The sequence below is a fragment of the Bos javanicus genome, chromosome 6 (genome assembly GCF_032452875.1).
Source record: "Bos javanicus breed banteng chromosome 6, ARS-OSU_banteng_1.0, whole genome shotgun sequence".
Taxonomy (NCBI): domain Eukaryota; kingdom Metazoa; phylum Chordata; class Mammalia; order Artiodactyla; family Bovidae; genus Bos; species Bos javanicus.
The window spans coordinates 86902988-86928551 of NC_083873.1; the positions used below are offsets into that span (position 1 = coordinate 86902988).

The 25564-nt window shown below is 38.0% G+C and overlaps 1 protein-coding gene across 3 annotated transcripts in view; it reads left to right on the plus strand.

Moving 5' to 3' along the window:
• Positions 1-25564, plus strand: part of SLC4A4 (solute carrier family 4 member 4) — a 362767-nt gene that overhangs the window by 164414 nt on the left and 172789 nt on the right. For all 3 annotated transcript variants that reach the window (XM_061420424.1, XM_061420421.1, XM_061420422.1), the window contains exon 6: positions 6670-6849. In XM_061420424.1, the coding sequence (XP_061276408.1) occupies positions 6670-6849 (180 nt within the window). The remainder of the gene's footprint in view (positions 1-6669; positions 6850-25564) is intronic.

Genomic DNA, 25564 nt, shown 5'->3' on the forward strand with positions numbered 1-25564 from the left:
CCTCATTAACCAATAGCCAAAGAGAAAGTTTCTGTTATTTACTACATTTAGGTAGCATAGTCGGTAAAGAATTTGCCTGCAGTGCAGGAGACCCCGGGTTTGATCCTTGAATTGGGAAGATCCCCTGAAGAAGGAAATGGCAAACCACTCCAGTATTCTTGTCTAGGAAACACTATGGACAGAGGAGCCTGGCAGGCTATAGTCCATGGGTCTAAGCATTGGACATGACTTAGCCACTAAATCAGCACCAAGAAAGGTTCATCAAGCAGTTTACATTCTCACTTTAATTTTCCATTACTTTTTGTTTATCAGTTGTGGCGTTTTTTCTCTAACCTCCACATGTTCACTTTAATACTGTCATTCAATTTTAAAACTGGACACTGCTAGGTCACTTTGAAGTGTCATCACTGAGTATTATGTTTGCTGTACCACTCCGGAGGCAAGTGGGCAGAGAGACAGCACTGTCATTCTGGAGCTGATAACACAGAAAAACAATTCAGAGGCAAATAACATACTTTACAAGGAAAATAAAGAGAGAAAAAAAATGGACCAGATTTGGAGGAGTAGAGAAAAAAGCCTGTTTGATAGAGTGTCAGTGACTGAAAGAAATACTTCAAAATCTTCTGAAAGAATCAAAGCTTTACAGCAGATTAAACAACATGAAAGAAAAAAACTGCCATGATTTCGAGTGATAAAAATTGGCAAGGTACCTTGAGTTACTGCCATTATTTGATTATTAAAAAATCTTTTTCTAGTAGAGGATGCAGTGGATTTATCGTCTCCTGAATGGTGCTATTATTCAGAGTTGAGAATTATGTGCAGCTAAGTCTTAAGATACATCTCCTCTTCACCCCACTTTTATTTCCACAAAAGAGAAGAAAAAGAAATCATAGCAAGTGTGATGATATGAAACAAACAATAGCATGATTTTAATCCTTTTTTGCAGTCTACCTGCTTCTCCTTCTCAGTCGCCTCCAAGGGGCACCCTCCCTTTGTAGGTGCAAAGTCACCACCATGTGAGGCTACAAGCAGTGGCTGAAGCTGTGTCACTTCTCACACTTGTATACAAAATTCAGCCTCATTCTGATTCTTCCCAGGACCTAGTTTTCTTCATGAAGATCCCCTTCTAAACGCTAATGGAAAATTTGTCTTATTTAAGGGATAAAATGTCATTGTATAGGTTACTTTGATAGCTTCATTATTGCAATCATATTATAATTTTACACTTAAAGAACATCATTCACATATGAAGCCAAGTACATGGGAATTTTCCTCCCCTCCTAAGTTAAAAAAAATTTATAAGGCATTTCAGGTATTATGATGGGAAATGGATTAGGAAAATGTAGTTCTATTTTTGGAGCTCTAATTTTTATATTTAAAGGCATTCCTGAGCTGTGCACGTTGGCAGATGTATTAGTCATGTTATTTCTTGCTTTTAACACCTTTTATATTTTCAAAATGATAATATATTTATTTTTCATCACAAAAGTAAAATATGTTCATTTTTAGTAATGCAAAAACATGTAGCACATGAAAATCAAAATACCACTAATCTTATCTTAGAGATATTTTCTCAACAGTTTTTGGGTACATCTCTGTTTACACATATGAAATTTATTTTAGAGCTGGAATCATACCATAACCCTCTAATCTGCCCTTCTTAACTGAAAAACATAGTATGAATATTTCCATGTTATTAAACATAAATATAAACATCATTTTAATGGCTGCAAAATAGTTAATAATCTATAATTGGGCTTTTAAGTTGCTGTCAAGTTTTTATCATAAAGACAAGAAATGAACACTTTTGTTATTCTTTTGTGAAATTGCTTATTTCCTGATTATAGGTTTCTAATGGTGAAATATTCAAAGGGTTTGAACATTGTAAAGGGTTTTGTTTTGTATTGGCCAAGTAGCCTTCAAGAAAGCTTATCCTCGTTGTTACTATCATCATTGACACTGTCTATTATATAAGACTTTCACATCGCTGGGGCCAGCTGGATAGATTAACATAAAACTGGTTACATTTGTATAAATCTGAGTTGTCTGTTAGTCTTGAAACCGTATATTTCTTGGGCTTTTGTATGTTTTTAAAAGAATGTTACCCTTAATCTTTTTTGGGGGGAGCATGACCATCTTTCTCTTCATTTTTTTTTCCCCCTTTGGTCTAGAGTTTCCTTTTAAAAGAAAGAAAAGTATTATATGATATGGAGAAAGATCTAAACTGTGAATCAGAAAACTTGGTTTAATTTGGAGTTGGGATAGAGGGGGCGTTGCCCTACTAAGGCTGTGTCTGTGAGTGTCTCCTCTCTTGTGCTTTTTTTCATCTGTTTAAGAGTTTGAACCTGATGCTTTTTGAATTTCCTTTCACCTCTGGGAGCATTTTGAGCAGGCGCTTTCTCTCTCTATTGGTAGTGTTTGTGGGATTTCGAATATTGAAGGCTTAATTTCAGTGTAGCTGTAAAATGTTAACTGCCTCCACTTTCCTTGAAAGGTTTTGTAGTTTATGCTTAAGAGACCCCTGTAATGTGGGCCATTTTTATGGAAACTTAATAAAGGGCATAAGCCACACAGATGTTTTAACGTGTTCTAACTGGTGATTTCCAGAAATTAGTAACAGAGGGCTGGCTGTGCATTATATATGGATTAGTTTGAGATTACAGGGGAAGGCAAGAATAGAGGGAGGCCCTGCCAAGAAAGGGTAGATAAGAAACACTTTAATCCACAACCCTGAAATTAGAGTAGGAGTTTGATATGCTTGCGGTAGATATGCCAGGGCTGTATGTTTATTTTTATGGTTCTTCTGTAAAATGGACTTTCCACTTTGATTAAGACTTCAAGGGAAAGGAGAGAGGTTTGTGTTCAGTAGCACTTAATTATTTTAATATGGAACAGAGGGTTAATTATAATTACAGGATCTGTTCTGAGAGTTTTACTGAGTAAGGGTTGTGTAGTTAAAAATACTCAGAGCTAAAGGCCACTCTCAAACCAAAACATTCCTATGGTAGAAACTCTTCCTGCCTTTCCCAGGCTGTCTACAAAGTGGTCCAGTGATATGTGACATTGACAGCATCTGTGTAAGGCCTGTGATGGAAAGCCTGGATTCAGCCTGTCCTTGGATCCCAGGAAGTTGACTGTACACTGTGTGAACTGTCAGGTCTCACTGTGAGACCGGTTCTATGAGTGCTTGTTAAAAAGAGGACTCATGAGAGGTACAGTCATGCTCAAGCAAAGCCCCTTGAACATCTGTAACTTCTCTTTGCAAAGAGATGGCAGTGTTTGGGAGATGCTGTTGTCCTATCAGTTCAGTTCAGTTCAGTTCAGTTGCTCAGTCGTGTCCGACTCTTTGCAACCCCATGAATCTCAGCACTCCAGGCCTCCCTGTCCATCACCAACTCCCGGAGTTCACTCAGACTCACGTCCATCAAGTCGGTGATGCCATCCAGCCATCTCATCCTCTGTCGTCCCCTTCTCCTCTTGCCCCCAATCCCTCCCAGCATCAGAGTCTTTTCCAATGAGTCAACTCTTCGCATGAGGTGGCCAAAGTACTGGAGTTTCAGCTTTAGCATCATTCCCTCCAAAGAAATCCCAGGGCTGATCTCCTTCAGAATGGACTGGTTGGATCTCCTTGCAGTCCAAGGGACTCTCAATGAGTCTTCTCCAACACCACAGTTCCAAAGCATCAATTCTTCGGCGCTCAGCCTTCTTCACAGTCCGACTCTCACATCCATACAGGACCACTGGAAAAACCATAGCCTTGACTAGACGGACCTTTGTTGGCAAAGTAATGTCTCTGCTTTTGAATATGCTCTCTAGGTTGGTCATAACTTTTCTATCAGTACCCATTAATTTTCTTGTCAGACTTTTAGAGAAGAAGAGCTTTTATTCTCTCCTCCACTTTTGTATACAGAGAAGTTTGTGCAAGAGGAAAATAATTGACATGTGCTCAATGCAGCCATGTGTCTGCAACAGGCGGGCCCGGGACCCATTGTTCTGGTTCTCTGCTGGGGACACAAGCCCTGACTGCAGACATGAGGTGTTGTTCCTCCATTGCCTGTTTCACACAGATTCTGTGAGAGGTTCTCCTGTGCCCCATTTTGGACAAAGGAGTATCAACCTGTGATGTGACATTACAGGAGGATGCCACCAGGCTACATTTATGTCCTACTGCTGACATGTTGATTTGTGGGAAAGAGGACTTCTTGTTTTCTGTTAGAGTAAAACATGTCCTGTAGCAGACGTACCCATGGAGCAATTTCTATGAAGCACATTCATCCTTTCTAGTTAGAACCATTCTGGAAAATAAAAGAGCGAATAGAAATTTGGGGGAAAGATTTTTTCTAAGATTATTTTATTTTATTGTGTTTTATTGAGGCATAGTTGACATACAATATTGTATTGGTTTCAGGTGTACAACATTATGAGTTGGCATTTATATACTTTATGAATTGACAACCATGAAAAGTCTAGTAACTGTCTGTCACCATACAGAGTTATTACCATATTATTATTGATGGTATTCCCTGTGCTATCATTACATTATGTGGTTTATTTACGTTAGAACAGAATTTTATACCTCTTAATCCCTTTCATCTACATCACCCACCCATCTCTCCCCTACTCTGGCAACCACTTTTTTGTTTGTGTCTTTCGGTCAGGTTCTGTTTTGCTTGTTCATTTTGTTTTGTAGATTCCACAAGTGAAATTTATTTTGTAGATTCCATAAATGACATCATTTGGTATTTGTGTTTCCATCTGACTTATTTCACCTAGTGTAATACCCTTTAGATCCATCTATATTGTTACAAAAGGCAAGATTTCAGTCCTTTTTTATGGCTAAGTAATACTTTATTATATATATATATATATATATATATATATGTTATATATCACATTTTCTTTGTCCAACTTTAGGTTGCATTTATACCTTGGCTATTGTAAATAATGCTGCAGTGAATATAGGGGTGCATATATTGTTTTGAATTAGTGTTTTGGTTTCTTTGTCCAAGAATCTAGAAATGGAATTGCTGGGCTGTGTGATTGTTCTATTTTTAGTCTTTTGAGGAACCTCCATACCATTTTCTATAGTGGCTGCACCAATTTACATTCCCACCAACAGTATACTGTTGCTGCTGCTGCTAAGTCACTTCAGTTGTGTCCAACTCTGTGTGACCCCAGAGGCGGCAGCCCACTAGGCTCCCCTGTCCCTGGGATTCTCCAGGCAAGAACACTGAAGCGGGTTACCATTTCCTTCTCCAAGGGTTCCCTTTTTGCCACATCTCACTAACTCCTGCTAATTTGTTATCTTTTGATAGTAACATTCTTGACAGGTGTGATATCTCTTTGCGGTTTTGATTTGCATTTCCCTGATGATTAGTGATATTGAACACCTTTTCAGGTGTCTGTTGGCCATCTATATGTCTTCTTGGAAAAATGTCTATTCTGATCTTCTGCCCACTTAAAAATTAAACTTTTTGGTGTTTTTTTTTTTGATATTGAGATATGTGAGTTCTTTAGTACTTTAGATGTTAACCCCTATTAAATATATTATTTTCAAATATCTTTTCCCATTCAGTAGGTTGTCTTTTTGTTTTGTTGATGGTTTCTTTTACTGTGCAAAAGCTTTTTATTTTGATGTAGTTCCATTTGTTTATTTTTGCTTTTGTTGCCTTTGCCTGAGGAGACAGATCTAAAAAAATATTGCTGAGACTGATGTCAGAGAGTATAATGCCAATGTTTTTTCCATGAGTTTTATGGTTTCAGGTCTTACATTTACATCTTTAACCCATTTGAGTTTATTTTTGTAAATAGTGTGAGAAGGTGGTTTAAAGTGGTTTTTAAAGAAGGTGGTTTAAAGCTAGTAGAAATTTTAGGGTTTTTTGGGTTTTTTTTTGTAGAAAAACTAAGATATTAAACTTTCTAGAAAATTCTTGTCAGGTTATACTTTAAAATGATTTATAGAATATGTGGTAAAGGCTTTAGTTGGATCTAAACAGGAAGAATAAACCTCCCTTCTTAGAAAAGACTAAGGTATAATTTTGTACTTTAACCTTTCTTTCACTGGATTAATTAGTGTTCAAATAACCTGATATGGGCAAAGGTATTATCTTTTTTTTTTTTTTTTACTTTGTCCTATTATAAAGAAATTACAGACGAATTTGAGAGAATAGATTAAGAAAATCAATAATGACATGATGCTAAATTTTATATATTCTCTTCAAGATTTTTTCATATCATTTATATTTCTGGCACACTTCCTATGAAAGAGTACATGAAATTTTCTAATCTTACTTTTAAACAATTGGAAAGCGTAAATTATTTATTGTGTTACTCATAGAAGAATGTGATTAATATGAATTCACTCTCAACCAGGATTGAAAAAAATTTACAAAGCAGTTCTTCCTCTCCAAAGATGTAATTAATACTGGAATATTTCTAACTCTCTTTAATGCCAATAGCACTATACCCTGTATCTTTACCTTCACAGAAAGTGGGAAGTTGGAAATTGAAAAATAATATATTGATATTAAATTTGAGGATAACATCCATAAAATCAGAGTTAACAATTTTAGTTAAAAAATAACTTATTAAAAAAATAAGTTAAAAAAATTTAACTTTGTGGTCTTGTGACTGAATTTTGGTTTTGGTTTTGCTTTGTTTTTATTTCAGAGATGATTGTTGACCATCAGATTGAGACAGGCCTATTGAAACCTGACCTTAAGGATAAGGTGACCTATACTTTGCTCCGGAAGCACCGGCATCAAACCAAGAAATCCAACCTTCGATCCCTGGCTGACATTGGGAAGACTGTCTCCAGTGCAAGTAGGATGTTTACCAACCCTGATAATGGTAATGCAGGGGCCGCCTGACCGCTGCCCTTTCTTACCTGCCTTACTCACTTTACTCCACCTCTTGTCACCTTTTTTTTTTAAATCCCTCTTCTTATTTCTTCTTTTCTCAACTCATATGCCACAACCATTTCATAATGACATGTTTTAACCAACTGGGAAGATTTGCAGTCCTATTGGAAAGATTTCAGCAATTATGACTGTAGGCTGCAAATGCCAAGATGCCATGGTTGCTCCATACACCTCTATTCTGATTGACTGAGAGGGTTTGGTAATAATGCAGTGATGAATCAATTGAATGTTCCCAATGAATCAGCAGGCCTGTATATTATTGAGTACATCAGGAATATGCTTTTGACTTGGTGGTTTGTCAGAATTAGGACAGACTAAACTTTAATAGGTACTCCGAAATCTCGTATTGTGAAGTGTTTGCTTGATATATGAGATGGTGTCCAGCCTATAGATGGTCATTCATCAAAATAAGATTCAATATTATTTTTACTGCTTAAAAAACCAATCTGCTCTTTTGCAATGTGATAGATGTGAGAATTCAGGTAGGATATTAGCCCGATTTTGTAGCAATAGGAAAGGCACTATGTTTTATGTATACTCTTTTACATTTACCAGAATTTCTTGCAAAGTGTCTGGCTTCTGTATCATTGTCTTTGTTTTGAATAAATTTCGTAATTGGGTGTAGGCTGAGAAAGGAGAAGTTATTCTCATGAGGTATGGAAAATTAAAGTGTAAAGACTTGCTAAGCATTGGACTGGTCAAACGAGGCCTCTTCCATCCCACGCCCAATCTTTTTGGTGTTAAGAGAAATGAGTAGATAAGGGAACTTTTAATTTGCTGTTCTCAGCTGTACTTTCAGAATAATATAAAACATGTTGTCATAGAAAAGATGGACTAAGTGAAGTGTATAAACTGAATTCTAACTCAGTTCACTCTATTTCTGGAAATTGAGTTTTCTTACTTAATATTAAAATTAATGGCTTTCTGGGAGAGAGCTTACTATTAGCAAACTTTGCTATATTTTGGAATCATTCCACATAGTTTTTTAAAATGAGTGTTTAGTAAGTAAGCAGAATCAGATGAAAAGTTCAATTCTGTTGAGTGACTTTTATATTTATGTAATTGCTGCTGTGTTTCTCTTTTTGAAGCGCAACAGGTTATAAATAATTAAAATAAGAATGCTCTTTAAAGAGCATTCACAAAAGGAAGAATCTAATCTAGAACATTCCTATGACAATTTGATGGTTCTACCATATCTGAAATATTGCTGCTCACAGGAAATGTTTTGATTTCTCTGCATCTCCCATTTTATTTATTTTTTAAATTGCATTTTGAACAGTTTAATGGCTGGAAATGTTACATGATAAACAGTTTGTTGAAACTGATGTCACAAATAATTTTAAGAACAAATCATATTTTAAAAATTATGGCATTTAAAGTACAAGTCTGTTTTTTAGTATCTTATTTGTTAATCTCTGTCTCACATAAAATGAAAATTTTATGATTTGGAGATTTATTTTTTATCGTGAAGTCAGTGGTAGTATAAAGAAGCGAGCATTGTTTTCAGATATTGCTATATTTGCAATGAGAAGAGGAATGAGTACGGCAGAGCAAGGGTACCTTCACCACCAGTGTGGTATGAGCTTAACTTTCCTGGACGTGTAGGTAGAGTAAAAGTTAGGAACAGTTGGGTCTTTGTGGCAGTATCTTGTGCTTTAGGGGAGAGTATTTGGATGTGAAATGCAATTATTGAGTTGATATTGCTCGTCATTCATCTTCTACCCTATCAGTAGATCTTTGTACTGCAGAGAAAAGTTGCAGTTGCCTTCACTACTGAGCTTCTCACATGTGCAATGCCTCAGATGCTGGGCAGAAGGCAAGCAGGAAGTGCAGGTGATTCTTTTTCTTTCTGACTTGTCAGCTGATCAGCTAATACCCTAAAGCATGGAATATGACTAGGCCTTTAAAACATATTTTGGCCTTTTAAATATCTAGAGGCAAGTTTTGCCTTGAGAGATACTATAAGAATGACTTTCAGGTGATTCCAAAATATTTTATTATAAATTATCAGATGGCAAATTTTTGATTTTCTAGAGGCACTTGTTCTTAACTTGCAAGTTTATACATATAGTTATCTTTATATGTTAGGATTTAAATACTTAATATCTTTAACAACTATGAAATGTTCTTAGGATAAAATTCTAAAATAAAAAGTATAGAACATTTTATACTACTTTAATAAATCAGAATCTTTTATCTATGGTAGTTGGAATAGATTCTAATACCTCCATGTAAAAATGTAGATAAACTTATCACCTTGGTTTTCTATCATAGACTATAAAATAGACTCAGAATGCTGCCAGTTTTAGTTATAATAATACCCGTGCAGTTAATGGCTGAAATCTTTGGAGTTACTCTAGATTAAAAATTTTTTCATTCCCTAGTCATATGCCACCTCTTATATACTTGCAAGGGCCAGTTGTTATCAGGAATTTTGAGGACTGTTTGTTAAACACAGCTACTATTAAAAATTAACATACAACTAGATATTATATATTAAAAATAATGTTAACGAATACTCAAAATGCATTATCTCCTTCTTATTTTACTATAGGCTTCCCTATAAAATAGTGTGTTACTGTTAACTCTTCCCAAATCTACATTCAGGGACTTTATACTGGAAGCTTGCAGTCAGTCCTGATGGTGGTATAATCACCATAGACATCAGCAAATACTACAAATCAGGACTTGATATATTGTTTTGTCAGTTATTTACAACTTTAAAAAGAGTTAGAGAAAATGCTAATAATGCAGGTTAAGCTTACCTATGTAGTATCTATAGCCGATATCTTAGCTTGGGCTTCTATAATATGTTACCAAAGATTGCTGTATATACTTAAAGAACAAGCATTTATTTCTCACGGTTCTGGAAGCTGGGAAATCCAAGATCAAGAAGCCACAAATGCAGTTCTTGGTGAGTGTCCACTTTGGCTTGTAGATGGTCACCTTCTCATTCTATCTTCAGGTGGGGGAGAGAAATCGATCATCTTTCTCCTATTTCTTTTTATAAGGATGCTCTTTTGGAAGCCAAAATTTATATGCTGAAATCCTAACCCCCAATGTAATGGTATTAGGAGGAGGGGCATTTGGGGCAGAGTCTTCATAAATGGAATTAGCACCCTTTACATTGAGGGTTATGGCACCCCACTCCAGTACTCTTGCCTGGAAAATCCCATGGACGGAGGAGCCTGGAAAGCTGCAGTCCATGGGGTCGCTAAGAGTCGAACAAGACTGAGCGACTTCACTTTCACTTTTCACTTTCATGCTTTGGAGAAGGAAATGGCAACCCACTCCAGTGTTCTTGCCTGGAGAATCCCAGGGACCGGGAAGCCTGGTGGGCTGCCGTCTATGGGGTCGCACAGAGTTGGACACGACTGAAGCGACTTAGCAGCAGCAGCAGCAGCACATTGAGGGTTAGGATTTCAGCATGTGAATTTTGGGAGAATGCAAGCATTCAGTCCATAACAACTGTTAGAATGTGAGTCGTACAAGGAATTGAGGAAATAGTCTTTCAGTATTAAAAAACTATTATTCAGTTTAATAAAGGAATCACCCATGTCATTGATGATTGAGTCAATGCATTTTCATTGCTTCACTTTTGTCTTACTCTATAGCATATATGATAATGGATGTTCAACATGGGTGTTGGGCCTATGCTTGTTTGCCAGTTGCAACCGTAAGTCAGCTATTGATAGAAGAGTTTGGTAAAAATCAACAAAAGCATTGTATGAGAATCAACTGGCTGTATACAGTTTACAATAGAGTATTGTATATTTATTATTTGTATGTATGCTATACATCTTTAAATCAGTAAAATTTACCACTCACACCCATTTGCGCTTGCGCACACACACACACACACACACACACACACACAGACACACACACACACGCACAAGTGTTTTCACCAGAGAGCTGGTTCTCAAACATTTACCAAAACACCCACTACCAGCCCACCACTGTCTATCCATGGCTAAATTTTTTAGGGTCCTGATGTGGCTTTGGATTCAAGATGATTGAATGATTTAAAAAGAAATGAAAAACATTTTTATTTGTAATAAATTGGGGAAGAATCAGGTTTATAATATCTTAATTATTGTGAAATTTCCACTTATCCAAGACATCTGTGAATTCTGGTGGATATATCTGCCAGGTATGAAATTTGAGGCAAGTGCCATATTTTATATATTGAGGCAAGCTCAATTTATTAATGGAGGCATTTCTATCAAGTTAGTGTCACAGGAAGAAAATTAATGAGGTTTTCCTTTCCTCTGGTGTTAGATTTTCCTTTACTTACTCTCTTTTTATTTCTCACTATTATTTTAGGCTGAACCATATACAGTTGCCATTTTTGTGGGTAAAATATAGTTGACTACCAACAGTTTCATATGGTTCTATTTAATAGTTTGGTCAGAGATACTTAGGTAATAATTCTGTATTATTTTAGTTTACTATGAAAGAATAACATTGAAGCCTAAGAATGTTTCTTAATAGTGTTTAAAAGTCAAATAAGGTATATTTAGTTTGCATTTTATTAGAAAGTGAAAGTTTAGACTTAACTGGTATTTTTTCAAAAATATTTAGTAATATGTTTCTGACAAGGTTACCTGATAACTCTGTTTTAAAGAGCTATGTTTTATAGGATTATATGATTTTTTTAAATGTCATTTACCACTTAAGTGGATATTTGTGATATGTACTGTCTAACAAAAGATGGATAAGACCCAACTTTAAGACCAAGAACCTTAATTTGAGTATTCAGCTTTCACTGCCTTTATGGAAATTTGGGCAGTGCTCTCATGAATTTGTCCCTGGTGTTTTCCTGATTTCATTTCTACTCCCTAGACTCTCATAAAAATCCTTGCCCTCTGTGGTCTAGGAGATGCCCTTTACTGAGAAATGATTTTGGTTATCCAACTGGACCTAGACTATGAATTTCATATTGCACAATCCATTTTTATGACCCCAATTTTCATTATTTTTTAAGTGAAAAACTGTAAAGGTAATTTAGTACTTAGCTTCTATGTCTATAAAACATAAAATGAAGATTAAATGAGATAATGCATGTAAAATGTTTTGAATGGTGATTGTACATAGTACCATCACCGTACTTTATACAGTGGTACCATAGTACCATCACCCAACAAATAATATTAAATTATATGTAATTATATGTATTATATGTTTAAGCACAGGTAAGGAAGAAAAATCTCATATTGAATGATGGTATTTGCTGGAGTGATATTTGCTCTATAACTTACCATTTGGGAAGAATCTCATGGATATATTGCTGATTTATTTCCTCTGCCCTTCACTAAGTGATACCATTTCACTAGCAGTGGGAGAGGAGGAAACTCTTTCTCATCACAGACCTCTTGCAGAATAGTCTGTCCCCGTCATTGATTTTCCTCTTTGCTGGCTGTCAGGGAAACCCTAAACCACACTGAGAATCTAAGACTTAAGGCTTCTCCAGTAGGTAGATGAGGGTTTGGAAAAGGTGGCGGCTCCATGCCAGGGCAACTGCTGCTAGACATCATCAGGCTGCTTCTGGTGCACTGTGGCCTCTTCTGTAGTTACAGGGAGCCAGGGCCTGCTCCTGATGGCATCTCTGAATTTTATCTCAATTTACCTTCTTTTTTTTTCTATCAGTTATGAGAAATGCAATACCACTTGCTCCTACCCTGTACTTTTTCTGCAAATTCCTCTTTTCATTAACTTCCAGGCAGTATGCTGATTCCTAGCTCTTTCCTACACTGCAGTTTCTAACATTAGAACAGAACAATTTTCCAGGCATGAATCCTGGCGTGGATTGCCATGCGCTCCTCCAGGGGATCTTCCCAACCCAGGGATTGAACCTACGTCTCTTATGTCTCCTGCATTGGCAGGCTGGTTCTTTACTGCTAGTGCCATCTGGGAAGCCCCTTAAAAAGTGTGAAAAGTGAAAGTTGCTAACTTGTGTCTGACTCTTTGCGACCCCAAGGACTATAGCCTGCCAGGCTCCTCTGTCCATGGAATTCTCCAGGCCAGATTACTAGAGTGAGTAGCCATTTCCTTTTCTAGGGGAGCTTCCCAATCCAGGGATCAAACCCAGGTCTTCTGCATTGCACACGAATTCTTTACCATCTGAGTCACCAGGGAAAAAGTGTAGTCTCTTGCTATTACCTACAGTAACATAAATAGTGGTTAGCAACAAAACAATGAAAAAAAATCAGTGTTTTATTCTGTTAATTCTTGGCCCTATTGAAATGGAAGTGGAATTAGCTAGGCTCTCACTGCTTTGCATCCGATTGGAGGTTAGACATATTCCAGCTACTTGGTTTGGGTATTAGGTCAAGCTGCCTAGATGCTGGCACATGGTAGATCTGGCTGTGACCACTGCCAGGTTTGGCAGCTTTCTCACTCCCTGTAGACATTCTTAGGTTTTATCTGGGTTTTGGATTTCAGCTTATCCCAGTAGTCTCTGTCTGGGTTATTCTACTCTGAAGTTCCCCTCTCCCCTCCATACCCTTGAATTCAGACCTGCTCCCTGAATCAGTGGGGAAGGCAGACATTTCCCTGACTTTCCTCAAAGGTTCTGTCCCAGAAGTGGTCATCGTGTTTCTCCAGTTCTAAGATAGGTCAGCTCTCAGGCCTCCATCACCTTCAGAGGAGATTCAGCTTCCCAGTTGCCTTTCTGTGTATAATCAGCTCTTTCCAAAACCAGCAGCACACATCCATCTGTTTTGTTCAGAACTCTAATTCTCCGTTCATTTGCACAGCACAGATGAATGTCCTGGCCAGAATTCAATGAATGACCAAGCTCTTCTCAGCCTTAGATTAAATGAACCCATCCATGGAAAGTCACTAGAAAAATGCCTCAATAAATGTAATCTTTAATAACAGTGATGAAATAACAGTAGTATTTCTAAACCATCTATCAGACACTATTCTTATGTTATTTTCTTTTCCTGGGCAGGTGACTGAACATCCAGCTTTATAATGTTCAGACTGTTAAATAAACAACACAATTTTCTCCAAGAGTCATACTCTCTGAGTATTTGCTAGTCTAGTCTGCTCTTTATGGCAGTGAAGAGTCAGGCTTAAGAGATACAACACACACACACACACACACACACACACACAAAAGAGATACAACACAAGTAAGTGTTTAGGTTTTGATATTGAAAGCCTACTTTATAATCTCCTTGAAGACACACCATCTTTTCCAAAGGCTTCATTCTAATCCAGGAGAAATCCTTAGTAGCATCATGAGTTTGAGCAGTTTGCATTATCATAGTCTTAAGCCTCAGTTTCTATACCTGTAAAATAGGATAGTAATGTCTCATTCAACATATACAACCAGAAATAAATGAGATATCTTTGTGAGAAGTATTTAATAATCATAATGTGAGATACCATTGTAAGGAAAACTATTATTCAGAAAGGTTTTAAGGGGAAAATGTAGTGCCTTTCAGATTTAAAACTGAATACAGAGCTTCAGTTCCCCACCATTATTTTGTATTCTTTTAACTTCTGCATCTTTTAGTTTTTTTTCCCTACTACTCCGTATGTGAAAGCATTCTTGGAGTTCTGTTTTTAAAACAGTGCTGCTTTCATTATCAACCTTACAGATGCCAAATAACACGTAAGGAGATGCCACTCATGGCTTTATAATGTTTTTAACTTAGGAGTATGAAGATTGACTAATATGTCTGAGCAACAATAGTTCTTAGCTATCAGTAAATAATATTGGAGAAGGGCATGGCAACCCATTCCAGTATTCTTGCCTGGAGAATCCTATGGATCGAGGAGCCCCATCGGTGAGTACAGTCCATAGGGTTGCAAAGAGTTGGATACAACTGAAGCGACTTAACACACACATTAATAAATTATATATATATCAGGATGTTGAAATAAACATATTTAAAATTTTTACTAATTGCCAGTCTATTTTACAAAACCAGGGTCTATAATGGAGTAAAGGAATGGAATAATTCTTATTATCTTATCTTACCAAATAAGAATATTTCTTCTCCATTACTTTCTTTCTCTGAAAAGGAGTCCTTAACTGATTTTCTGCTGCCGAACCAGGAGTAAATCTTCTTCCGAGGCTTGAGATCTTGATGGAGATGCCCTTGTGAAATCTCACTCTCCCCAGCCTCAGGTTACTCTAAGAGCAGACAGGGGAGTAGTTGTATATCCTACTCTCTGCCCCGGTCCCTATAAGAGAGAAATAGAGAGGAGAGGAAAGGGAAGCAGAGGAAAACGTGAGGAATGAGGGAAGGCAAAATGGAGACGTGAGATGTGAGCACTGTGTACTCTTTACCATGTCTCCCAAAAAGAAAAAAGGGAGAAGAAAACCAAAGTCTTCTGAGAATAACTAAATATATCTCATTTCACTCAAACCCTGTTTCAGTAAAAGTACAAAGGACAAAACGGAGATATTTTTTTTCAGGTTTGTGAACCTGATTTCTTAAAAATGACATTTTGAAATTAAAGCTGCATCAAATGAGGCCAAGGTTGCTGCCTTCCATGTTTTCCAACACCCTTGAATAAAGGAAACATTGTTTTATCAATAATAGTAGTAGTAATAGCAGCAACAGTATTACCTCCCATTAACTGAGCACCTATTATACACCAGGTATTGCTCTCTAGGATGTTTTTATTTATTTGATTTTCATACCTATAGTTTATTTATTTATTTACTTTACAATATTGTATTGGTTTTGCCATACATTGGCATGAATCCACCATGGGTGTACATGTATTGTTTTTAAAGTTTCTATATTGTATCTCCATTTGCAGATGAAAAGCCTGAAGAAATATAAAATAAAGAAACCTTAGAAATGTGAAATAACTTACCCAAACGCATAAAAATAGAGGAACCTAGTATACTTAATAACAGTGTTCTGATTCAGCTACAGTGATCATGAGCTTCCTCAACCACAATTTATTTCCCATACATCAGTGAGTCCAGGGCTCTCACTTTGTGTAATATTGTGATGTTAAAAGAGCTCTGAGGTCTTTCTGTGTCTAGGCAGAAATTTATGTGAAAGATGGCAGTTGGACATCTTTATTGGCTTTCCAAATGGAGATTTCTAGGCAACATGTCATGTGTTTATGGGTGAAATAATGCTAAACTCCTGAGCTAAATTTCTTGGCTAAATAATGGTGTGTAATACATACAACATTGCAATCGTGAAAGAGTCCTAAAATTTTAACAGTAGTTAATCATCTTTTTAAAACGATTGTTAAAAAAAATTGATAGAGAAGCTTTTTTTGCGGCGGGGGGTGGGTTATTTGCATGATTCAAGTAGGGACACCCTTACTTGAACAGATTTAAGATTGATGGTTTTAGACAAGTTTATTCTCAAGGAAAAGATGAATCATTACCAAAAAATCCTGTTCAGAACACCTTTTTCTACAGTCTAGATATTGGGAACCGTCACTCAGAAGTCTTCAGGGTTTTATCTTTCCTCATCAAATCACAGTAATATAAACCAGTTTCTTGTTTATGCCGGAAGCCAGGCAAAAATGATTTAAAAGAGAATATATAAGATAGTAGCAAAGCTAAGTTGTTTATTTTGTAGCTTAAGTGTAGAAGAAGTACAATGAAAGCATTATTTGGAAAAGGCTTACATAATATATCATTATAATGGTATAATCATAAAGTTTGGCTTGGCTTTAAGAACAGCTTTTTTAACATTTTGTCTATGGAGTAAATTTGTGACGAGAAGAAAAGCAACATAAAAGGGTTATAGAGTTTGTATCTCTTCCTGCACAGAAGTACAGGGAGGGTCTAACAATCAAAATGTTGGAATTTGCCAATACAAGTAATGGATGCTGTGAGCCTCCCAGTTTTCATGAGGGTAAGCAGCCAGATGGCTCCAATCAGCTTTACTAAAACACAGGTGCCAAGCCTCTATGGGCAGTTTCGTTTTCATGCTTGTCTTTGGAGCCAGATTCTTTGCCAGTGTGTGCCAGGCTCCATTCCACTGTCCCTTTGATGGCAAGGCTCAGCATTCATGGAGGCCGTATATGCAAAAAGGTGTTTCCATCTTTAGTTCCCAACTAATAACACACTGACATGCTGTGGGGAAAGTGGAGGGAAGAGAAGCTGTCTGGGGAAGCTACTCATCAGCATCTGAGTTTTGGAGCAGATTTATTTTAGGAGCAGGCCATGGTATCAGTGATAAAATTTGGGTAACTTTGTATTGTCCAGCCGCTGAAGAGTGTGAAGGCTCTTTTTAGTTTACTTTGCATTCCTAACCTCTGTCTGCTCTCACTGAACTGGAATTTTGGTTGGTTCTTTCTTGGGCCCAGATAAATGGCAGCCAGTAGTCTGGCCTTCCTTCATGTCCTTTAGCTAAGCCTGCAGGAATATTGGCTCACAAGCAGGTCCCCTTACTGTCAGAAGAAATAGGAGGTGAAAGTTGGCCTGTATGACAATATATATTTCTATATGCCTCTCTCTTAACAAAAGCAATTTTGGAATTATCTCAACTGGTTCATTTCCCTTTTTCATTTTTCTTAGTGCGATACAAACTTGCAAAGAAGTTCAATTATGGGAAACAATTAAAAATTCAGATTGCAAAGAAAAAACATCAGATTTGCCTCAAACAGGTGTTGGCACAGATGGCCCGCTCACAAGTCCTGGCTTTATTTACAGCTTTTAAACACAGAAAGATAAATTGACAAAAATGTTTCTAGATTTTATAATGTGCTGAATGCCCAAATTTGCCATCAACTTACATTAATTTGTAATTGATTTAATTTGGAACTTGACCTCCCCAGTCACCAATAGCCTTAAGAGCACTATTTGTCTGTCCTGTCACTTGCATACTTGTGTGAATAGATTATCTAACGTTTGGTTCTGTTTGATATGCTTGATTTGTTACTTTGATCATTTAACAACTATATTACTAAGGGAAAAAAACTCTCTCAAGTCAAATTGTATGTAGTCTGATGGTTAGTTATTTCCAACCTCATTGTTGTTCCTTAAAGGATAATTATGCTGCCTATTTCTTACTAGGAGTGGGGCATTTGATGAGAATAGCAAAACAGATGACATAAAACCCAAATGCAACTATCTCCGGGCTGAAGTTGATGGTGTTCTCCAGTTGATTAAAAATATTTGGAGGAACCATATTATATATTTAGCCTACATCATTATTCAGTCTCTGATGTGCTCTAAGATTTGGCGTGGGTGCACCACATATTAAAATTATACTAAAAATAAGGATTAAAGAGCAATAAAATGAGAACTAATGTGCCATTCTAAATGGATTTGTATTACGATATTGATTTATCTATATCCTAGTCTCATGTTGCTGAAGGGCTAAAAAACAGGAGGCAAAGGGTATTAAAAACCAGTTTTATATTCATCAAGGAAAATATTTCCTAAGTCAAAATATGAGATGTTGCTTTATGCTTTGGGTAGAAGATCCATAAAAGGGGATGTTGGACAGATCACAAGAGAGTGCCTTGCTAATATAACACCTTGCTCCCTGTGCCTTGCACAAGTGTGTGTGACTTCCCTCTGTGTGTGCTTATGTGGTGCAAGATTATTAACAATCATGATCTTACATCTTGAGATTAGTGTTCATTATGTAAATCTTCTCTCTGAGTACAATCCATGTTTTGTGTATTCGTGCTTCAGGGTGGATCAGCCATTGGTAGTTGGGGAATTATGATGATTGAATGTAATTTGTTTCAGGCTCTGAAATTCTGTGTTGGGATTTGTTCCATCTAAGAATGCAGGGTCATGGGAGGGGGTGTGTGTCAATGTAATATGTCATTGTTCTCCTTTAACCCGCTTGTGTGATTTGCTTTAGTATTTTTTTCTTCTTAATCAATGCTTTCATCCTCATCCTTGCTGTGGCTGCTCATGTGTCCTCCTCCTCCTGTCTTCTGCTTCTGGCACTAAAGCCCGCAGCCCGCTTGAGAACTCAGTGCCCTGCCTAGCAACCCGCACCTTGGACGATGACCCCCGAGTGCGGCGCAGTCCCAGCGTGGGATGGCTAAGTAAGTCAATGGCCGGGAAAGGGCAAGGACGGTGGCGGTGGTGGCGTGGGAGGGCGTGAAGACGGGGCTTATGGTAACTAACTGAGTGAAAGTGTCCTCAAGAGTGCCTGAAAGGGTAAGGCTCACAGATTGCTAAATTCACAATTATGGATTCATCTCTTCTACTAGCAAAGAGGACAGTAATAATGTATTCTCTGTGTGACCTGCCATCCTGAATTAAGTTGAGAACTTGTAAGCCAGTGGAAAGAGTTGGAGACGAAGGGCTGGGCTTGGCACTGGCAATGTCCCTCCGTGGAACATTTATCAGAACCTCAGTTTCCTCGTGGGGGTGATGATGTCATATTTTCTTATTTCAGAGGATTGTGAGGAAGATATCATGAAGATGAGGTCTCTACAGGAGGTTTGAAAGCATTCAAATGCTGGTCAAGAGGAAAAACTTACCAAGTTAGTGGTTTAAAAACCCCTCAAGTACTGCTTAAGTGCCAGAAAGGCAATAGGTGCTACAGATGAAAATGTAGCATAAGATAGAATCTTTATTTTTGAAAACTGTTTGTAAAGAGATAGGATATACATACCTCAAACCAAAAGAGAACGTGTACCCAAAACACATGAACTTTCCCCTGTGATTTCCAAATTTGATTATATGTGATAAAAATTACTTTTAGTTATGAAGAAGCCCATTCATGGTGACACCATTGGGCTTTTAGCTGTAAACTGTTACCTTTCTTAAAATGAACCTATTGATTAAGCTTTTTGCTTAGTGTAAGGAAATTTCTCTTACTGGAGATGTTTTCTCAGATGACTTAATGGGGGAAGTTTTACTTCATCCTAAAATGATGTTTGTTGTGGTCAATTCTTCTAGGATTTATTGGAGTGAATTTGATCTTTTTAGAAACTGTAGTCATAATCTCCATGTCCCATAGAAATAGAAATATATGTTGTCCATGTCAGGCACTGTACTTGACACTGGGTATTTTATAAATGTATAAGTGAGTCCTTGCCCTCAGCAGGGCTTCCTTTTTAGTGAAGAAGGCAGGTAAAATGGATAACAGTTGTAGCATATGTTAGGTAAAATGACTAAAAGTACATACTCACCCACACACACCCACACATACACACCTACCCACCCCTCTCCACACCCCACAAGATTATGGGAACATCTGCTGGGCCTGGGAGTTATGATGGTAGAAGAGGCTTTTGGACAAGATGATTTGGGGGTTAATCTTGAATAAAAAAATAAGAATTTGGTGGCAGGAGAATTGGGAGGAAGAGCTACTTACTGAACTACTAACTTTGCAATTATTTCTGCTGTACAGTAGGCTGAAGAAGCTTGAATGATAATTTTGTATATAATAATGAGTAGGCAAACATTAATTCATCACTTTTTTGGTACAATCCTTGAGCTAAGGATTGGTACCTTTATGGGGCACCATTTAATTTTCTGAACAATCCTGTGAAATGTCTATTGTTATCCACAGTTTACAGATGAAATGGGGATTAGGGAGGTTTAATAACTTGCCCAAATCATAGAGATCATTAAGTATCTTGGGTAGGAATTGAACTTCATCATTCAGTAGTTTCATCTATAACTTTGATGAATAGTGTCTTACTGAGGTTCAGTTCAGTTCAGTCGCTCAGTCGTGTCCGACTCTTTGCAACCCCATAAATCGTAGCACGCCAGGCCTCCCTGTCCATCACCATCTCCCGGAGTTCACTCAAACTCACGTCCATCGAGTCGGTGATGCCATCCAGCTATCTCATCCTCTGTTGTCCCCTCTTCCTCCTGCCCCCAATCCCTCCCAGCATCAGAGTCTTTTCCAGTGAGCCAACTCTTCGCATGAGGTGGCCAAAGTACTGGAGTTTCAGCTTTAGCATTATTCCTTCAAAAGAACACCCAGGGCTGATCTCCTTCAGAATGGATTGGTTGGATCTCCTTGCAGTCCAAGGGACTCTCAAGAGTCTTCTCCAACACCACAGTTCAAAAGCATCAGTTCTTCCGCGCTCAGCTTTCTTCACAGTCCAACTCTTACATCCATACATGACCACTGGAAAAACCATAGCCTTGACTAGATGGACCTTTGTTGGCAAAGTAATGTCTCTGCTTTTCAATATGCTATGTAGGTTGGTCATAACTTTTCTTATAAGGAGTAAGGTATAAGAAATTCACATGGTTACGTTGCCAGAAAGACTTATTTACCTTGTAGTGAACCTTCAACAGTCACTTGATTTTCTCTGCAAAAGTCATGCATTTCTTTTAATAAACTTTTTTTTCTAAATTGGGGAAAAAATAAATTCAGGTACAGAGTTTAGTCACTAGAGTTTGGAGTCAGACAGAACTGGATTTGAATCCTGCACCTACCATGTATTAACTTCTTGACTTCGGGCAAGTTACTTCTCTACTGTACATTTGGGTTTACATAAAACCCAGCCATAAAACTGGGTTAATCTTACCAACATAGGATTGTTGTGGGAATTAAATTAGAAAATGTATAATGCTTAGTGTATTGCTCAGCCCTCAATAAATATAGCATTTACTGTTATTATCCAAGTGCTTATAGGAATTGCTCAAGACATTGTAGCTATTCTTATCCTTTTAAAGTTTTATTTATTCCATGTCAGGCATTTAGACATTGATATACTATTGTGGATAAAGTATCAAGGAAACTGACCAAAATGTTCATTTTGTTCATGTTATGGAAATATGGCAACTATTTGGAAATTAAGACCACACCCTGGGCCAACCCTTCTAAGAAAACATTTTAGTCATGAGAGAATAGTCTGTTCATTTTCTATTTATATGATATATTCTCTCCCTAAACAAACAGCTTTGATATATCATCTCAGTCACCTTCCCAGAGCTTCCTGTTACCTATAACATCAGTTCAATACATTTAATATACACATATAAAAGAATAAAGATGTGCAAAGTGGTGTTAAATCTTGCTAGTATCTTACCTGCCTGCTGCTGCTGCTAAGTCACTTCAGTCGTGTCCGACTCTGTGTGACCCCGTAGACGGCAGCCCACCAGGCTCCCCCGTCCCTGGGATTCTCCAGGCAAGAACACCAGAGTGGGTTGCCATTTCCTTCTCCAATGCATGAAAGTGAAAGGTGAAAGTGAAGTTGCTCAGTCGTGTCTGACTCTTAGCGACCCCATGGACTTCAGCCTGCCAGGCTCCTCCGTCCATGGGATTTTCCAGGCAAGAGTACTGGAGTGGGGTGCCATTGCCTAGCCAACCTCATTTTCATCTCTTCTTGGTACAAAGCTCTATCTAATCTGCTTGTCCTTTTTCTCTTGGCTTATATTGTGGTGAGCCCCACTTCTGTGCCCTCTTGCTTGGCCCTTCTGAGAACACCTTTTTAAGTATGGGATCCAAAACTACTCAGTAAGGCCCAAATGAAATCCCATTTCCTTTTATAAAATTGTTCTCAAAAACACAAAAGATTTTTTCAGGTCCTGTATGTCATAGTTTCTGATGTCTGTGCTTCACAGTTGAGGATTTACTGTGTATTGTTTTATGCAGCTGTCTGATGGTTCATTATTTGCATTTTTTCATTTCAGTTCTATAAAAAACTCCTTTTGGTCAGGGGCTGGGTATCATGCTTTTGGATCCCCTGCAGTGCATTGTACAGTCTTGAAACATGGGAGTTGTACAGTAAATATTTATTAATCCTTGACACTCCAACATCTTATTAAGAGTAACCAGTAGCCCAGTTTTCATTAGGGCCCATCTTGACCACAGTAACCAAAAGTGAATATAGTTTACTGGGAAAAATTATTTTGCAGTATTTCTGCTCACTTCAGTTTGATGAGTTTTGATCAGTTCATTCTAATAGTCAACATAGAATTATTTTTCAATAATAAAAACACTGCCCAAAATATCACCTAAAAACAGTTTTGTGGACAAGGTTCCATTAATTTAATCTTTTTGTATTCTTAGAAAAGATATTCTAAAAGATATTTTCAGACAGTGTTAACTTGAAATGACAGCTGCCTTTAACAAGCTATCTTTAAAGTTGCTTTTGGGAAGTAAGCTCCATTCTGTGCTTCTTATCTTAGTTGTCACCTGAAGCAGATGTGAGCTTACAACTCTTACTCATTTCAACTGCTGCTAAGGTATTGAATTAGAAGTTGGAAAAAAAACAAAAATGATTTCCTCTTAGAGATCTCCCCAGCAGGTCTAAAACCAGTCTGGGCCACTGAGAACAAAAGAGAAGCTTTTACCTCTACTTTTCAGGACAAGTTAATACCCACCTAAATGCCTTGCCATCATTAGAGCATAGGTGCGTACCCTGTCTTGCTAGATTCGGAATGGCTCTCCACTCTGAGTGCTTATCTCTGAATTCAGTTTGATGGCTAACAGCCCACATCCTCTGAGCCCCTTAGAAAACACTTATGTCCTTTTGCAGTTATTGGCAGTGGAGATCAGCTGCTTCAGATCCTTAGGTCTGAACTTTAGAAAGAAAATGAGGACTTAGGGTTTTTTCCTGCCATCTTCTGTAGATTCCAGCATCTGTCTTCACTTTGCTTTGTGTGTGTTTTTCTGTCTAGTTTGTAAGTCTACCAGGCAAGGATCTCCTGGTCCAGCTCAGTGTTTTGTTTTGTAGGTGCTTATCTAGTGGTGATATTATTGTTATCCCAAGTATTAATATTAGATAATATTTTAAAAAATGAAACCATGGTGGTATAATTCTATAGATTCTTGTTTTATCTTACAACCAGGTGTACAGTTAACATTAGAATTTAAAGAACTGAAATCTAAGTGGGGCTCTTTTGCTTTAGGGGGAAAAAAATGTGTGTGTTTTTTTTTTCCCTCTTTGTGGGCATTTCTGGAATTAAGCAGTTCAAGTCTTTTAATTGTTGGAAAGTTTACTGATAAAATAAATATTGTAATTTTCTCTGGCTCAAGAGTTTTCTTAAAGAGTTTTGGAACCTCTTTACGAAAAGTCTTGAGCCCAGAGAGTTCACTTAAACAGGTTCAAGTCAACAAACATTCCCCATGCTCTTCCTCTTCTAGTTTCATAGTCCAGTGGGAGAGAAAGAAGCGAAGGAAGTTCCCAGCTGACAACACTTCTGAGAGAAGCAGAGCCACCACCAGAGTATAAGGGCAGACCTTTTTGTCTGCAGCATGTAACATCGTAGAATATGTTATACTCTCTGAAAATGCTTGTCGGGAGAATGGATAGTGGGCATAAAAAACAAATTGGGGGAATTATTCTTCTCGGGAAAGGTAGACTTTTCAATGAGCCATAAAGGGTGGATCGTCCTTCTGTACATGAAAGTTGTAGTGAAAGCGGGATGAGACATGGAAAGGTGATACTATGCTGAGGGAAAAGTATAAAAGCAACTAGGTTGTTGAGAACAGAGAAGAGTTTGTGTGAAATGGGATAAATTCACACATTTAATTAGCAGACAGGGCATGAGAACTGAATATATGAGTGTTAAGGTGGTGAAATCATGAAGCTGTTTTATGGAAGGTCTGTGAACGTTGGTTAGCAAGAGTGTAGCATGATCAGAGGGCTTCCTCCATGGCTCAGCGGTAAAGAATCTGCTGTAATGCAGGAGGCATGGGTTTGATCCTTGGGTCAAGAGGATCACCTGGAGAAGGGCATGGCGACCCACTCCAGTATTCTTGCCTGAAGAATCCCATGGACAGAGGAACCTGGCAGGCTACAGTCCATAGGGTCGCAAAGAGTTGGACACGATTGCAGCAACTGAGCACACACACAGAACTGTGTACTAGGGAATTAATTATTAGTAGGGAGAAGCCTGAAAGTAGGGAGAGAGTTAGATGATTGCAGGAGATCAGTTGGAGAGAATGAGGATCTGGGCTAGGATTGTGACTGTGGGGATGAAAAGGTGGTGATATTGCATGACATGTGAGGAGATGGCGTCTGCAGGACTTGGCACCAATTGAAGGTCAGGGGAGGAGGAGAAAGGAACTCAGAGTTTGAACTTGCAACCAGGGAGATGCTAGGAAACCCACCGTAGAAAAGGGTGGTGGGGTTTACAGAAACAGCAGTTCTGATTTCTGCCCCTTTCGTGCTTGCTGTGAAGGCAATGGCACCCCACTCCAGTACTCTTGCCTGGAAAATCCCATGGACGGAGGAGCCTGGTAGGCTGCAGTCCATGGGGTCGCTAGGAGTCGGACACGACTGAGCGACTTCACTTTCACTTTTCACTTTCACTCAATGGAGAAGGAAATGGCAACCCACTCCAGTGTTCTTGCCTGGAGAATCCCAGGGACGGGGGAGCCTGTTGGGCTGCTGTCTCTGGGGTCACACAGAGTCGTACACGACTGAAGCAACTTAGCAGCAGCAGCAGCAGTGACCATCTTTGAAGATGTGTTTCACTAGGTTTTTGGTTTTGGGTTGTGTTTTCTTTTTTGGGGGGGCCATACTGTGTGGCTTGTCAGATCTGAGTTTCCCCACCAGGGATTGAACCCCAGGCCCTTTGTAATGAAAGTTTGGAGTCCTAACCACTGGCCCTCCAAGGATGTCCTTACTAGGAGACTTTTAGATTATTTATCACGGGCCAATACTCTTTTAGAATTGTGCTTTGTCATCACCTTATCACCTTAGTTTAGGGGACCCATTTAAATTTACCTTTGGGGTACAGAGTGGCAGCTGTCTTTAGAGAACTA